A 19099-nucleotide genomic window follows, 5' to 3' on the forward strand; every position below is an offset into this window, starting at 1 on the left:
AAACTAAAAAAAAAGAAAAAACAAACTATGTAAACACATTTGAGAAAAGCTATATCCCCAGAGTCCTATAACAACTACATATGTGTCAACAACGACTTTTCCGATACATGTGTACTGTAGCACCTCTGTCGAAAGAAAATTTACATGCGACCGGAAAATTCCAACGAGCCCGTGCGAACCGTGTCGTTTATCCTCCCCGATCGCTATATATTTTTTCTCCTAATTTGAAATTGAACCCCCAGCTTAATTCCAAGGGAGACGGTGAAGGGTGGGATGGGTTCCAGATTGGCGCGAGTCGCAGCATCCGTTTTCCGGATTTGCGTCCGGGAAATTTCCGCGATATGATCTCGACGCGTCTACATTCCGGCTGCGACTTTCGGCGACACGTGCCCAATCTACCCGGAATCTCACACGTGGGGATTTTCTCTTTGTTCAATCAACGCACGTCATAATTATACGCGTCGAAGCCTCTTCGGCTAAATCAGCGCGCTAAGCCGAGGTCGGTTATACATACAATCTCCGTAGCGCTGAAAGCTAACGAGCTTTACGCCCAAACTTTCGCATTTGACATACATATTTATTTTTATTTTAATTATATTATTCGACAACGATTGATGTATCAAATTGGTGATATACTTAAATGTGTCTTCCGTGATTTATGATAATTTTTTTTATTTGGTTTTGTGTGCGTGTGTGTGTGCTCCGTAATTAGAGTACATTTGTTCGAAAGCGTTCGTCGGTTTTCCACCGTCGAGATCCGGATTAAACGAATGCCAATCAATCAATCCTTGAGTTTTCCTCGAAGAAGAAAATATATATTTTTGCCGTTGTGTACAAATGACTCACTAATGGAATCTATTCGAGCGTAATACTTTTTTATATTAAACGTAATCAATTATTATTGTACGCGGAGTGCGTGTAACGCGTCCATTGAGCAATCAGAGCAATGTGATAAAAATCTCATGTATTAATACAATTCCGAGAAAATTCGGAAACAACGATCCGACAATTTTCAATTTAATGATTCCTTGAATATCATATTCATAAGAATACATACATTTTTTGTCCATGTAATTTTAATGGATATTTTACCCACGTATGTATGTATATTATGGATATATTGGAGTGTGTTATAATGAGCTTGATTTCCCAACTTTCTTCAGGCAATACGAGTATAGCTTTTATTTACTGTATTTTACTATTTTTTTTAAATCATACATTTTTTTACAATACAATAAGCAATCGTAATTGTATCATAGCATAAAACGTACGTTATTTTTATTTTTAGATATTTTACATATATAATATCATATATTATTTACATACATCATTAAAAAAAATTCAATATAACAAAAGAAATTCCTTATAATCAGCGTACGTTCTATTCAAGATTTTATAATTCTATTATTGATTTCGATGAAACGTGTCTTTTAATAATTCACACATGCACATATAATATTATACATTCAAATAAGTCCACCCAGCTGACTATAATCAAAAATTTACATTATTTTGGCAAAGAACAAAGAGAACGTTCTCGATCATTAACAAAAACAGATTTATACGTCACGTCAAGCCTAAAATGACGATAATTTGTTTGATTGCGGAAAAGATTGAATCGTTTCGACGCAACGAATCGTATACGACACGGCACAGCTCGCACCGTGAAAGTTTCCGCCTAATTGCATTAATCGTGGAAAACTTGAAAGTGTTACAGAAGGAGGAAGATTGTCCCTCAGAATCTGCCAAATTAACGAGAAACCCACCAGTGTGTGAAGGCAATAAGAAATGTGGAAATATATAACCCGGAATTTCGTACCTCGATGGAAAGTAAAATCGCCCACGCTTTTCTCGTTTTCACCGCAGCGACTAGTCACCATTTCCCGGGAAATTCTTTACACCCTTTCGCTGCCGCCGTCTTCCAAAGACGAGGTTGACTGACTTTTACGGTTAATTTGATACTCTTCTAATTAACAATTTCACTCTGCTTTCGAGTGAACGTCGCTCTCACTTCGCTACCCCCGATTCGCCTGCCCAAAACAGCGTTTATTACTTAATATGATCTCTTAAATTAAAAAATTAAATTCTTAATTTAATAATAACTAAAAAATAAAACTCGAGTATTTAATAGACTTTAGTAACTATCTTGTATAATCAAGCTAAATATATTCAATAAAAGTAGAACCTGTACACATACATACGTAAATTCTTTGGAGAATAGCAGTCTGTGAAATAATTATTACATATACTGGATATATATTCCTTTCAAAAGTTTGTACGTGTAATGCCAAATTAGTGTTATTTAGACAACGATAGCTACATATGTATGTATATGCATAAACGTAAAAGCAGACTATTCACTGTATCATAGTATGACCCACAATAGAATTTAAGTACATACTTTGAAATAGAATGGAAGTTAGTTTGACATAAATATATAAAAGGACTAATTTACAATAGAATTTTTACTCTGACAACCTATAATTTTTTTCATAATATAAAAGAAAATTTTAAAATTACTTTTGCAATAGGGCAAACAGCAACGATTAACTACTGCTATTTTATCATTTAATGTTGTCAGTTTTCTTATAAAAAAAATCAATTTATCAATCAAATTAACTTGGGCTAATTTCTATTTTTAAAGTTGAACCACTTATGCTTAGTTACGTATATACATTTATATTGAATATATATATATTTTTTTATTTCAATCGAACATGTACAATCGATTGTACAGATCGCTGCAAAGCGACGAGTGTACTTATATAGATATATAAAATACAATAATACAATTAATACAATCATTTTTATACAATACGAATTCATATAAAAATCATGATACAGTGACATCATTTTTGCAGCATTTTATTATAGATATTGGTGAACCTCAAAACACTGAATGTCTTCAAATTTTCAAGAGAGATCGAAAAGAAAAGCGCAATTTACAGGAACCGTTTCAATGAAAATAAAAAAAAGCCAAACTTTGAAAGGAAAAGATCGACCTGGAGCCACAAACCAAGGTCTAAACAACAGCTACTAGTGGGAATCGAACCGTGAACACTCTGCACTCGAAAGCATAATATGCTAACCATTAGTCCACGCTGCTGGTTATATGAATATAGTACAATATAATATTTAGTTAAATTTTCAAGGTTCCATTTCCAAGTTTCCTACCACTGGAACAAAAGTGTGCACTTGAGCTTTTTTTTCATCCTTAAATTTAAGCCGCGAGCTTTTAGGGCCACAAACGAGCACAGATTTCTCCCTAATTGCGCAGAAACAAACACTAGCGCGACGAAATGCGCTTCAATATAAATGGAAAACAGTCTTTATCACAACACTAAACCGACATTTATGAAAACGAATGGCAAACTAATTTCGCATAAGCGCCACTGCCTCGGCACGATAATAGCCGCATTGAAAACCGACCCCACCCACGTCCCCCGCCTAAACCACCCCCTCTCTAAACTCCTTGAGTCGTTAAGCCGTTAATTGCCGATATTCAGACGAGACGCACCGAGTGGTCTCGACACTTTCGACTCTGAGAAGAATTTTCCCTTACCGTTTTCCCAACGGTGAAAAGGAGGGAGGGGAGGGAATTCGAGGGTAGTTAAATGTCGAAGTTGCGAATGGGTTACCGGTGTTAAAACTATCCATTTATGCACTCAACGGGCTACGAGATACGCGCTCAAGACAGTTTTAAGCTTTTAAGGCGATTATTTGCTGAAAGCTCGAGACCTGTTCAAACTTAAGTTTCAGCACAAAGCACATGTCGTTACTCACTCTCAAGAAATACGCCCAAGACACATTTTGATTTAATTTTAGTCTCAAAAGTTTCATGTTTACTTGTGTTAAGTTCGTGACCAACAAAAATAACCCACATTTCTAAATATGGTCACAAACCTATACCTAATTACATACATATACATATATATGCATCATATAAATTTAGCTTCAAATTATTTATGACAAATCTCTTAAAACTATGTAACAAATACGAATACGATAAATACAAAAATTGATTTAATTTATATAAAAGTGTCGATCATTTTTTTTCCGTAATTGGGCTCATTTTTTCATAATAGTAATATATATGTAGTATTAATTCAATAAATGGCACATATGTAATTTGGCGTAAGTCGACCTTTCTTCATTTCGAGAAAAATCTCGCAAAAAATTGTGCTGCGGTTTACAATATTCAAAAATACTGATGGTTTGTAATACTAAAAAATAATGGTGGTTTGGACTTCCGCCACTTTTAAATATAACGGCTCATACAAAATTTTAATACAACATATTTTCGTTTTTTTTAATTATTCAAATCTTAGCGACGCGGACTAGTGGTTAGCATATGCTGTCAAGCAGAGTGGTCACGGGTTCAAATCTCAATAGAATCCCGCTGCTGTTTATTTTCAGACTTTGCAAATTTTTCTGATTTTCATTGAAACTGTTCCTGGAAAATTTCCTTCCTATCTCTCTTGCTGACCTTAAGTTATTCAGCGTCTTGAGGTTCACCTATTTGATTATAAAATCCTGCAAAAATTTCTCCATATATATCACTGTGGATGTTTATATGAATTTGCATTGTTTAAAATGCTTATGTGCATATTATATTTTGATTGATTGTATTGTATCTGTATAAGTGCACTCGTCACTTTGGAGGTATCTGTAAAGACGAGTGTTCATGTTCTATGAAATAAAATAAAATTGGCTTATTTACTCGGATTAAACTAAATTTAAGCCAATTTGTACGTAATTTTACAATGTATATATACTTAATATAATCCAGGCGCAAAAAAATAAATAAAGTAAGAACGTTCTGAAATTGTAAAACATTTACTACGAGTAAAAGGCAAAAAAAATATCTACAACCCTTTTGAAATATGAGGATTAATTTCAATATTATATTATATATAGGTTTAATTTCAATACTATATTATATTATCCATAGGATGAAACCTTGATACTTAATAATAAATTACATTTTAAAGGGAAGTCCCTTCATTTTGTCCCCAAGCACATACTCTTAAGCATTACGTTTACATTTATACACCTACACGAGTAGGGAAAAACGTCAAACGAACAAGTCGAGTTAAACGTACTTACATAGATATTTTGGAGTGAAATACGACGTAATTACAATTCATTCTACCTTTCAGCAAAACGAATCTCTCTGGAGGCAAATGAAAGCTCAAAAATCAAGTATGTACATACATACATACATACATATGTATGTATACACGTTTCACTCAAGCATTACATTTTAAAGTAGTGTGGGGAGAAAATTTCGAACAACCAACTAAACGTGTCTTTCTCGACTAAACTTAACAGTTGAACTAACATAATTCGAAACTACGTAGTGTGGAATTCGAACAATAATGACGCTGAGATTTTAACGAGTCGTTGAAACTTTAATTAGGACGTTATGTTTAGAACTAAACTAACGCGTTCGCTTACTACTACAAATGTGGTATAATTAAGACTCGAACCCAGTGTGGTTTTATATTATTTCAATGTTGGTTCCGCCTTCTCTCCCGCTTTCAAATTTGTTTTCCTCAAAGGGAACCTTTTTTCCTACCGGTATTTTCATGGAAATTAGTGAAAAAATGCTTCATTTCAATTAAGAATAAAATAGGATACCTATTTGTCGGATACATACATATGTATGTTCTAACGAATGAAAATTATTTTTAATTTAATTTAAAAGATTATGTAAGCTCAAAATTTAAAAGAAACCTCGTCGACCTACATATGTAAATCAAAATCTAAGTTGAAGGAAATGTCGTACATATTCTAACATAATCCGAAGTTTAAGTTCATATATTATTGATGAATATAAAAAAGTCACAGTTTCTAAATATTATATAAAAAGAATTCATTTCACCAACATAAATGATGACATGAAATAATGTAGATTATAATATGCTTACAAGCAGCGCAGACTAGTGGTTAGCATAATATCCTTTCGAACAAAGTGATCCAGTTCGATTGTTTCCTATCAGAGTTTTCCAACTTTTCTGATTTTCATTTAAATGGTTCCTGCAAAAATTGACATCTCCTTTCTTACGCTAAAATTATTTAGCGTTTTGATGTTTTTCGGTTTGTATAATAAAATTCTGCAAAAATTTCTCCATATATGTCTCTGTGGATGATGTTCGTATAAATTCGTATTATATAAATGCTTGTATTGACGTATTGTATAAATCCTTGCAATGCCACATTGCAATTTTTGACCATATATGTTGTATATAATGTATAATAATATATAATAATAATTATGTATTAATATATACGTAATTCAGTGTTTCTTGATCGGTATAAGAATAGTCATTCCTTTGGAGCAATCTGTAAATTGGATGTACATGATCGATTGAATAAGAGTGCTATGACAGAGTACTATTTTTTTCAATTATTATTTTATCTGTTTTATAATAATAAATAGGTGGAGTTGCTTGCATTATTTTTAATATTTTTTTATATTAAAATTTATATTTTTAAAAAATACTGATCGATTCACTTAAAATAAAATTAGAAAGAATATAATAGTGAATGATTTTCTTTTTGTAAATTTCACGCTTTATATAATTAAAAGAAAATCATAAGTCTCCTTAAGCCCATAAGGGACAAATGAAAGCTGGAGCAGCAAAAATTGTTGAAAAACCTGTTTTATAAGGAGGGGTGAATCTAAGCCACAAAGGGAGTTCTCAAAGCAACCGCAAATAAGTTGGAATTGTAAACAATCTGTACAAAATGAACATCCTAACATAAGTCGAAGGTGAAATCTACCGCTGTCATATTCCAGACATAAACACAAATCTGATTACGACGAACTTGATCCGATCAAACGCAGAGTTGACTTTGGAGAAATGTGAGACATGCTGGGGAGGGGGGAAAATTCAGGCATAGGGTTTGGGGTTTGATTGAAACGATGGTGGAAATTGGGGGTAAGTGTAGACGTATGTATGTACATATGTTTTCTTTGGGAAAATTCACTCGAACAAACCGAAGGACGATCCGTCGTCTGTGCGAAATCCGACGGAATTGAAATTTGTCATGTGAATTTGGAAAATTTAATTTTCGATAGCGATTTGTCAAAGTTTTGGCCCGACGGCGTTCTCCAACGTCGAGAAAACTTCTTGATCGAAAACCTCCCGAAAAACAATATGAATCAGAGATGGGAAGCGTCACATTCTAATTTATATTCGATAATTGGGTTTTCCGCCTCATACTCTCTTCACACGCAAACTTTGTTAAGAAAATAAATGTGAACCTTTATAAAGCTATACTTTTTTTGAATCGAATATTTTGTGAATGTTTAAATTGTTCAGTTTTTCGAATTGCATTAATGACTTTAAGAACACATCCATCTATTTACTTCTAACTTCGAATATTATCTTCCATAAAAAACATGGACTTTTCCATGTAATGAGTTAAAAGTTCGGATTTTTTAGACGAGTTTAAGAATTATATAATGATATTTGAATGTTTTTTGTCATTATGCGAAAAAAAATTAAATTTCTAATCGAATGAGCATTTATAACATTATAATTATGTTACACATTATATGTATGTAGGTACATATATATGTATGTATGTTTATATTAGAGATGTTTATACATTAGAGAATATACATAAATACATATGTACATAGATATAATTACTGCAATAGATAATCCTTAATTGAGAGCCTAATGGGGCATTTCCACTAATACACATTTGCCAACATCTATATTTAATTATTTGAAACGATTACATACGAATTTGGTAAATTTATTATCCTCGAATGCATACAATATGATTAATAGTACAATTTATTCAATAATAAAAAATGTCTCACTAAATATATTCCATCATGTATTTTAGAAACATATTCGAAGCGAATATGGATACTAAATATGGATACGGATATGAAATCAGATATACATATGCAATTTATATACATATACATATATAGAAAATGTATGAATATTATACGATATGAAACTCTTTAACGATCTTACTTACATATAGATGGGAAAATCTGTTTTGTTGTATACAATGTGAGTAAGTGTGTTAGTAATGATTTTCCACGGGAATTTAGTTCCGCAAAATTACTCGCAAAACGTCTTAATATTCAACTGTGAATGGGACTATAAAATATTATTGTTCTTTGTCATGCAGATTGTACAGGGGTTTGGTGAGAAATACAACGAGAACTGGAGGTGCACCCTCAATTAATTTAAAGCTTCAATTAAAACGATCGTTGAAGCTTTCACACCGAATTTATCACGACAAATATAATACCATACGCTTTGAAATATAATATTATAATATTATATATACATATACATACAATATACATGTAGATACTTTGTATATTATATATAATATACCAATATTTTCATTTTGGTATATTATATACATATAACTAGTGGCTTTATCCAACTTTGCTCGGTATTTGTAATATAAACCGCTTAAACATATCTAATCTAATAGTAAACATTAATTTTTTTTTTTCTTAGATTTATTTGAATCGAAAAAAAATAATATGCAACATCCTATAGTTTGCAACAGAATAGTTTTTTTTTATATATATATAGGATCCGGATGTGAAGGATTCCAAGTGAAACGCGCAGATTAAGTCAGAACTATTTATTGTACACGCTCTTCGGGCTTGTCCTCCAACAAGTGACCATAACAACACGCATCCGGTCTTTCCCATGCATACCACACTCATACTTTATCCCTTGCAGTTTGACCAACCACAATTACGGCTCGTTTAAAAATCATTCCTACATTTCTCCTGACTGTCATTCGCCCTCGGATGACATTCTGTCTTTTATATTTTTACAGCATTTCATCTCACATTCTTTTACATTTCATCTTCTACTCTATACAATGTATCATCTTACATTCTTTTAAAACATTTCCTCTATCATCCTCAACAATGTTTCATCTCACATTCTTTTACATTTCATTTTCCACTCTATACAATGTATCATCTTACATTCTTTTAAAACATTTCCTCTATCATCCTCAACAATGTTTAATCTTCCATTCCATAAAATCATCTTATATTCTTCTAAACATGCTTTCAATTGTCACAATTACAATTTAAATCACAATTACAATCATCATCACAACTACATTTCAATACACTTATACATCAATCATTTTACAATTTACATAACAATTACAATTATAACAAATTAATCGTTACACATTTCACTACAAATCAATTTTTCATTTCAACATAATTCAATCTTCAATAAAGTTACACATCACAATTAAAGTTACACATAAATCATCACAATTACAATTTAAAATTATGTCAAGCAATACAAAACAGAAAGGTATCACAATTACAATTTAAAGTTATTACAAGCAATACAAAACATTAAAATCAATACCTTTACAATGACAAAAGTTAAATCTTTACATCGGAAACAATCACATTTTAAAACATTACTAGAATTAGCAATAAAACATTAAAATCAATACCTTTACAATGACAGGTTAAATCTTTACATCGGAAACAATCACATTTTAAAACATTACTAGAATTAGCAATAAAACATTAAAATCAATACCTTTACAATGACAGGTTAAATCTTTACACCAGAAACAATCACATTTTAAAACATGATTCAATGTACCAAGCACTTCCCAAAAAATACTAGAATAAGCAATAAAACATTACACTTTTCAATCATCAAATTACAAGTAAGGCTTAACTAAAAACCCTCCAGGTCTTTCACTTATTCTCTAATTCACAAACGCACACTTAACTTCCATCGGTACAACTTAAATACTATCCAATGCCCGTGGCGATTCTCCTTGAGCATCCGATGAATCTGCCGTCACCCCACAGATTTTCTGCTAGTAATTTACCATAAATGAAGTCAACACATATTGGTTCTGGCTCACTGATACATCCAGTAAGTCTTTTCTCAATCCATGGTTCCATTTTCTTTTCCATTGAATTAACATCAATCCGACTACGACCAAGCTTGAAAGTGAATACAGTGTCTTTTGGTGTTGAAATTTTGACTGGGTCCCTTAATCCTTCTTGTGATTTAGCCATATCTTTCTCTTTGTCTTTATGTTTTTCCTTTTCTTTATTCTCATCTTCAGAATTCTTCAAATGACTATAATCCTTAGATCCTTTTCCAAATTGATCATCGGGTGGTTCATCTGTATTTGAAAACGGTATGTCTCCGTAGTCCCAAAGTCTTCTTCTTTGCAATCCATCACCGTCCATACTTCCATCAGCCAGGTTCACACCTCCATCAGCCATGTTCGCATCGTCCTCTTCATCATTGGAAACAATGAGTTCTCTTTGAGCAGACATCTCTCGTGAAGCCCGTTGCTGCAAAGGTCTTTTTCTGTGCAAACCATCACTGTTCACACTTACATCAGCCAGGTTCACACCTCCATCAGCCATGTTTGCATCGTCCTCTTCATCATTGGAAACAATGAGTTCTCTTTGAGCAGACATCTCTCGTGAAGCCCGTTGCTGCAAAGGTCTTTTACATGCCTGTTGCCACACTTTCTTACGATCCCTCATGTCTTGCTCTTTTTTCCTCCTCGGCAGACTCCGTTCTAAGTTAACCTCCATCAAAACACACGGTTTTTTAACACATTTCACTTTGCTGCCGTCAATGCACATAAGAACGGATTCTGTGATAGGGCTACCCAACAGGGCGGCACCCGGGATACTGACTTCTTTTCTTATTTCTTCTTGTATTGTCAAGACAGTCTTTGTTTTGGTGCTGTTACATTGAGCTGATATGTGCCCAAACTCGTTGCAATTGAAGCAGCGGGTTCCTCTTTTCTTGAATCTGCAGTCGGCTGATAAGTGTCCACGTCCTCCGCAATTGTAACATTGTGGTCTCTCTCTTTCTCGGTTTCTTACGGGCCCCGCCACCCTGGGTTCGTCGTCCTCTCTAATTTTCTCGCACTGCGTAACTCGCGTCTTCAGCTCCTGGATTGTACCGGCCCCGCTCAGCGTCATTTTTTCATACTTATCAAACCCAAGTCCACCAATTATGTACGCGATAATCGCCTCTTCCTCAATAAAACTACACTTGGCTGCAATCCCCTTCATCCTGTAAATGTAGCTTAAAATGTCTTCCGCTTTTCCCTTTTTTTCTAACCTCAGTTCTCTGTGCACGTCCGCACTATTCAACTGATGGCCAAACTCTCTGGTCAATCGTTCCTTAAGTATCGCCCACGTGACGATGCCCGTTTCCGAGTCCAAGAAGTCCTTGGCAGTTCCTTCACACAGCATCCGCCCATACACCAACTGTTGTGTCTCCGTCCAGCCGAGGATTTGCGCGTTTTCTTCGAGGCGCTCAATCCACACTGCAATAGGGCTATTTCTGCCGTTATATTTCGGCAGACCGAAACCAACCTCCAGATCTCGGAAATTGAACTGTGGTATCTCCCTCGTCGTCGTTGCCACTGGCGTCGTCGTGGATATCATCATCGTCGTGTGGCGTGTTCGCTGACGTGACGTCACCGACGTCACGGGCTTCGCCTTTAAGCTCGTACGCGATCTCGTCATCGCGCGCGCGTCCTAACCTCAACTGTCAAAACTCCGCGTCGTCGTCTGACCGCTTCTGGCTGTCACTGGAATGTCTTCGGGCATCCCGGGCGAAGCCCCCAAATATAGGATCCGGATGTGAAGGATTCCAAGTGAAACGCAGATTAAGTCAGAACTATGTATTTATTATACATCTCTTCGGGCTCGTTCTCCAACAAGTGACCATAACAACACGCATCCGGTCTTTCCCATGCATACCACACTCATACTTTATCCCTTGCAGTTTGACCAACCACAATTACGGCTCGTTTAAAAATCATTCCTACATATATAAGGGAATTGGAACTGAAATTGGAATCCGGATCCAGAACTGAAAAAGGAATCGGGAACCGGAACTGAAAATGAAATCGGAATTCGTAGCTGAAACAGGAATCCGGAACCGGAACTTAAGAAGGAATCGGTATCCGGAATTGAAACAGAAATCGGGATCCGGAACTGAAAAAGGAATCCGGAACGGAACTGAAATCGATATCGATATCGTCATCATAGAAAATTAGATTTTTTCGATAATGTCACGTCTACGAAACAGAACTTTAAGTCTCTTTCAAAATTATATATAAGATATACCAGATTTTTCATTTTAAATTAAAAAAATGGTTTTATTATATTTTATTTTACATATATTTTTATTTTACATATATACCAGGAAGGCCTTACAGGTAAATCCCAATATATACTATGTAAATATTTTTTATTCATAAGAATACATACAAATCTATTTTAATTTATTTTTTTGAAATAATATGAATCGGTTATAATTTCTTTGATTTTATCTGAATGATAAAGTATGTATGTAACTATACACAATTTAAATTTAAATTTATTTAGTCCCCGGCCGGGACTTGAACCCACGACCTCTCTATTGGTATGCAATATCTCTACCAATTAACTACGTTTTGGCTGTATATGTACATGTATATATATACATATACATATACATATGTATATCTTCAAACGAATACGAACGAATAGCAATTTTGGAAACCACTGTATAAGAGCAATCGCGATATTTTATTTTATTACATATATATATATATATATATATATATATATATATATATATATATATATATATATATACATATATATATATATATATATATATATATATATATATATATATATATATATATATATATATATATATATCAATTAATCATGCACACTCGCCTAACAGATTTCTCCAAAGCGACGGGTGTGCTAAACAGATTAAGAATAAAAGAAAATTATTTGAATGACATGAATACATGAAAACTACAAGAAAAAATACATCAATAGAATATGAAAATGTTGAATTTTTGGTACATAAGCAAAATGATTTTTTTTAAATCATGACGAAATAAAACATTGCCGCGCATGAGAAACTATTGTTTTGAGGTTGACCGGGCCGAGCGAAAAATACACCACCTAACGCTGACTCGATATATCACTAAAGGGTTGAGAAACGCTGATATTATAATATACATATGTACATGCATATACAGAACAATAGCTAAAGATATTTGCACACGGTTAGGTGTATCTATCACAGCGTATCCTCCTACGCGCGCGCAAATATGTAGCGCTCCCTTCGAGCTGAATAATCATGGAAAGGGATAATGTGGAATAGTTAACCCTTTACTTTATCTCGTGTACAACAACATATTCTCATATAAGAAAGGTATGCCAACACGTACGTATATGTATATACATGTGTGTGTGTGTGTAATTTGAGCATGCCGTGACAAAGCTGCACCACCCGGAGCTTTGCTCATAATCATATTTGAACAATTGCTGCCACAGAATGGGTAACCCGGAATTATTACGAATGTTTTGTCCTGTTTATTACACTAAGAGTAAAGTTTTAGTCCTGTAACAAATTCCATTATACGGTTTACGTTCGCCTAAATTGAATTTCAAAAACACACCCCCTACCACTATTATTATTAATGCGTATGTTACGTGACCGTAGCGAAAGAAGGTCGAAAAAATAATATGGAAAAAAATCAAGTCGAAATCAATACGGCGATGAGATGCTGGAGAGTGAGCGGTGAAAGAAAGAAAAAAAACGGTCGAGGAAGTTCAAACGGAATGAGTAATATAACGAGCACTAAAAAGAAAAATCGTCTAATATTGAAAGTTTTGCGGACGGAAAACTTTTTTTTTCCCGTGTAATAAAATAACAGAGCTTCGAGTTCTCTATATAGAGATTCGTAATAAATGTGTGTAAATATTCGTACGTGGGAAAAATACAAACAGTATTCCGTACACATTTATCGATAAAGTTATGGAAATTCGACTTTGTTTTGCTGTTTGCCGAAGTATTTTATTTTGCCTTTTTTGTACGACTTAATTATTCTTTCAGTTTTAAAATTTCCGATGAAAAAAAAACATTTTCAAGCGGATGAAAGGAAATTGTATATCTCGCATGATAAATACGATACGTCCAGGTATTTTAAATTTGTAAATGTTTGCCTTTACATCATACACACATGTGCGTACCAGATATCGTGTGTTTACGTCGTGCGCACAATTTTTATAATTAAATTCCCAAAAAAAAACGTTCGAAATAACATTTTAATGAAATTTTCTTCCGAAAAGAAAGCGTATATGTATCTACTCAGTAAGATAATACAATATTTAATATGTTATACCAAATTAAAAAAAAAATGTTTGGTTTTTACATTTTAAAATTAATAATCTTTAGTGTTAGAAAGCATGAGCCTAGTTCAGATCTGAAAATCCTCTCTGGAGAAAGTCTGAAATGGCAGTCAGTAATAAAATATTTAGGACTAACGTTTGATAAAAGAATGAGATGGGCACCTCACATTGAGGGAGCGAAATGCAAGGCGATGCGGGGTAAATTCTCAATATATCCAATATTCAATCGCCATAGTTCTTTATCAACTCAAAATAAAATAAAATTATATCGCGCGCTCATATTACCATTATTAACCTATGCTTCACCTGTATTGAATAACGCCTCGAATACTAACCTTTCCAAGCTCCAAGTAATACAAAATAAATCCCTAAAAATAATTTATAATACACCCATATATACTAACGTGAAAAAACTGCATGCCATATATAATATTCCGTTTGTTACAGACATTACTAACAAACTAACCAGTAGATTCTATGACAGAATCACTAATAACCATACTAATACACTTGTGAAGAGTCTCGGTGATTACAACAAAATATCTACCTTTCATGTATAAACACAGATTACCTAAACATAATCTGCTTTAGTTCATCGACTTTAGAGAGTCTTTAATTAATATTATGTATTAGATGCATTATGAGCATTTATAAGAATTGTAAATAGGTTTTTGAGCTATTTTTTCTATTATGCTGTACATTAACATTAGAATAATATAATACTTTGATTACTAACAAAATTAAATTAAAACTTTAAAATAGAAAATGATCAGTAGATCAGTAGCTATTAAAAAATATATATATTAGATGTATTGTGCACATAATTTCGTAATAATAAAAAGCATTTAAAAATCAAATTCAAAATTAATAAAAAAATATATTAATATTATACAAAACAGACACTCTGACACGACTTGAAAATAGTTTTAGACATAAATCTAATGAATGTATTTATTTATCATATGTGTATAAAATCTAATAATATTATATAAAGATAAAATCAACCTAAAATTTTATATTAAATATTACTAAGTAAATCCCAATATAATCTCAGCTCATTATAAATGATTTAATTTCAACATTTTAGTAAGAATCAGCATAAATTAAGTCAAACCTTTTAAAATAAATTAACGCAGGGGGGATGAAGGACGGCTAGGGTTGGGTCGATAAAGATTTCGCGACGACCTCATTGCCATTTCACCCTTCCAAAGTTAGTCCGTTCATTAGGTACAGTTGTAACAGTGCCACTTTACCTATACGTACATTTATTCACTTTCAGGTCCAAAACCCCATCCCGACGACCACTGAGATGGCGCTGAAAAAGATTACCGACTAAACGATCTGAGAAAACCACCATAACGAGCCCGCAGATATAATGAAAAGATAAACAGCACACCCCCAGAGCACCCAAACACCACCACCACCACCACCCTCGAAGGGATATAATGGCTTCAAAATCAAATTTAAACCCTAATTCCGACTATTGAATTAGACCGGGATGGGCGCTAACGAGCTGCAAAAATCGAAGATGAGTCTCACTCTAATGACATTTTCAATTATCGGGGCAGAAGAGGCGTCTATTGTGATCTGCGACGCCGAACTCCCACAGCCCACTCCTCTAGCCTATAACAAATAGCTCTTCGGTGAAAGAATGGCTTATGAACCAAATGAACCGTGATGGAATCGAGCTCCGCTCGTGACTTATTATGAGCGGACGGGCACCGAGTGATATCGCATAAATTCTAGTGTCTAACTTTAGGAGGAAAAATGATGCACGAATCGACATCCGGAGCTAATCCTTCGTCGACTTCATACTCGCAGCACTCGCTATACAGATCGGCATCGTGCAGCACCAACTCATCATCTTCGTCCTCGTCATGCTGCTTCACGAAGAAAAAGTCGTCGAAATCGGCTCGACACCCTCGAGAAGATTCAGTGCTCTGCTGCTGTTGCACCTGTCCCACCCCTACTTCATCCGCATCGGTCCTAACCTGTTTGGGAGTGTGCATCATAGTCCTAGTTTATACTCTGATAGGTGCTTTCGCTTTCATGGCCCTCGAAGGAACTTTCACTAACTACAGAGAGACGGAGACGTCTGTGGCAGCTTCTCAGCCGAATCCTAGTACGACCGATAACATGGCGGGGGCCGAGTTGAGGTCAAAAACAGTAGAGAAGCTCTGGTCTATAACGGAGGACTTGAACATATTATATAAGGACAATTGGACGCGCTTGGCCGCCCAAGAAGTGCTCGAGTTTCAGGATACTCTCGTGAAGGCAATGAGGGGTAGTTCGAGTTTGGGTTACAGGCAAAAAGGCACGTTGACGTACCTGCACGGCCAACCACACAGATGGTCCTTCTCATCCAGCTTCCTTTACTCGCTCACACTCATCACAACAATAGGTAAGTTCTTGAATATTTATATAATATATGTATATACGAAATGTGCATAAGATTTTGCTTAGTACTTTGAATAGACTATGTCTATGTAGTCCAGCGAATCCGATTCTGAGTTATATCATGCAAAAGGATATAGTTAACATTACGACCGTGTATCTATGTAACTCTGTGCTGGAAAAGTTTAGTTTGCATAATATTTAATACATTCATTGAAGCAAAATTACATTTTGGTTTAAAGTTTAAGCAGAAAACTGACTATATATCGTTTTGTCTAAGTCTGTATGCGTTATATAGGAGCTTAATATAATGCACGTCATCTAGATTCTAGATCAATCAATTAAGGTCAATTATTATTGAATTCCATCGTACTAATCCATTTACATATAGCCTACTAATAATCAACTAAAATTAAAAAAAAAACTTAATGCATCATGATGTTTTTGACCTATAATATAATACATTATAATTAGAATTGTTATTATACAAAAAATAAACATTCTTATATTATTTTTTTAAAGATTAATGCAAAATTACAATCTATTGTCCTAAATGAAACCTGGAAACAGTAAAGACGATCCTTTAAATGAAAAAAACGGCAATTCTTTATATGAAACGTTTCAATGTTAAAATGCGAGTAAACGACCAACAATTTTATAGTCCGATTGAATGCGTATCAATCAAAATAGCTCGTAAAATTTATAGTTGTTTTGAACTCTCACCTTAAAATCAATCATTTTTATACGGCTTTTAAATGGCAATATACATTTTTACTATCGCAAAATTTATGGACTATCCCAATTTCAATTTGTCATGCGGCATTAAATACGATTCAAAGTCAAATTATGCGTATAATCAATTTAAAAAAGCAACTTTTAAATACATATGTATATGTATGTATGTAGCTTTCAATTTTTAAACAACGCATATTATCTTCCATATTCCATAATTCATAGACAGCATATAATAAATGTATGTATGTACATACATATATATGAACCGTTGTAATTGAAAGTCCGCTTTCATAAATCGTTATCACTTATTTTAATGCCATATGTCCAGAATGTTGGAAAAGCAGAATAAAATTATTATAGACCACCAGTATTAAATCATCATATGCAGATTAAATCATCGTTTAGAAAATCAGCATTAATGGAAAAATACATGGATACAAACGTAAATAAATGATGTTTATAAATTTGAGCCGTTATAAGTCCACTTTTCTTCATTTCGAAAAATATATCGCAAAATATTAAATATAATGTTTTACCTTTAACAATATTTAAAAATACTGGTGGGCTGTAATACGTTTATTCTGTGTTTCCAAGATTCTGGACATATCAAATTAAAAGAAGTGATAAAAATTAGTGAATTAAGTCAAACATAAATATGTAGTGTTTTTGGAACTGAAAATTGGACTACCGCCACTTTTAAATATAACGGCTCATATATATATGTACATAAGTAAAATCTTTTAGAAACGATTAATTTAATACATACATATACATACGTAGACACAAATTTGAGTTTTCAATAAACTACTAAATATCAAATCAAAATTTTGCACAAGAATAATATGCGTAAAATACAAAAATGATTACGAAATATTAATACTTTAAACCGGAAACCATTTTTGCGAATCGCGACGAATATAACATTTCGAAAAATTAATCGCAAAACGGTATCAATTACAAGCTACAATATCTCGAGCCATCCTCTCCGCGAGGGGAGGGGTGTGGGAATCGAGAGCGGTATCATCCCTAAGTGGTTCTTCGACGGCGTTTCGACCCCATACCCCGGCAGCCTACCCCTGTCTTAATAAGTCGAAGCTCGAATTTGTTCGATTGGCAAAGTTTGCCGACGGGTCCCACCCCATCTCCAGATTGCCACCCGCCCGCAGCATCCGAAGGACAGAGGAGTCGCTCGTCACGGCCAAGTTGTTAAGGCCAATCGACAATGATATATTGTGGCTCTATCTCAAAAGTCATTTGTTATCGGAGAGCCGCCGCGCACTCTTCTAAAGAGGCCTCCTCCCCATCGTCGTCTCTCTGAAAGAGATGCTGGTGAGATTTCGAGCGGTGTGGGTGGATGGTAGCTCCGGTACACCGATGCCGATTAATCATCCCCTTGAGAATCCCTCTAATTCGATATAAAACTGAAGTGCCCGTACACTCTCCCGCGTCCGCTAATCCCGCGATTACCAACCAAATTTCCCAAGAATTAATTGCTCGGTCACTGAATATACATACATATATACCTTCATATATTTAAACGAAATTAATAAAACAATCTTTTGTATAAAATACATGATTTTACATCTATTATTAAAACTTTTCAATAATTTATTTATATAAGCTATTTACAATATTCGATAGATCCAACTAAATTGTGTTTCTGATTAAGATTTTAAAATCGTATTAGAATTACCTACATACGTTTATTTATTTATTATTTATTTATTCTTTTATTGAGACGTTTCA

At 34.0% G+C, this 19099-nt stretch overlaps 1 protein-coding gene across 1 annotated transcript in view; it reads left to right on the top strand.

The window, feature by feature from the left end:
* LOC143920534 (potassium channel subfamily K member 18-like) overlaps positions 1-19099 on the top strand; it is a 116768-nt gene that overhangs the window by 67383 nt on the left and 30286 nt on the right. The window contains exon 2 of the mRNA XM_077443444.1: positions 15504-16625. Within this exon, the coding sequence (XP_077299570.1) occupies positions 15992-16625 (634 nt within the window). The 5' untranslated portion in view covers positions 15504-15991. The remainder of the gene's footprint in view (positions 1-15503; positions 16626-19099) is intronic.

This window comes from Arctopsyche grandis, chromosome 12, assembly GCF_051622035.1.
Source record: "Arctopsyche grandis isolate Sample6627 chromosome 12, ASM5162203v2, whole genome shotgun sequence".
Lineage (NCBI taxonomy): Eukaryota > Metazoa > Arthropoda > Insecta > Trichoptera > Hydropsychidae > Arctopsyche > Arctopsyche grandis.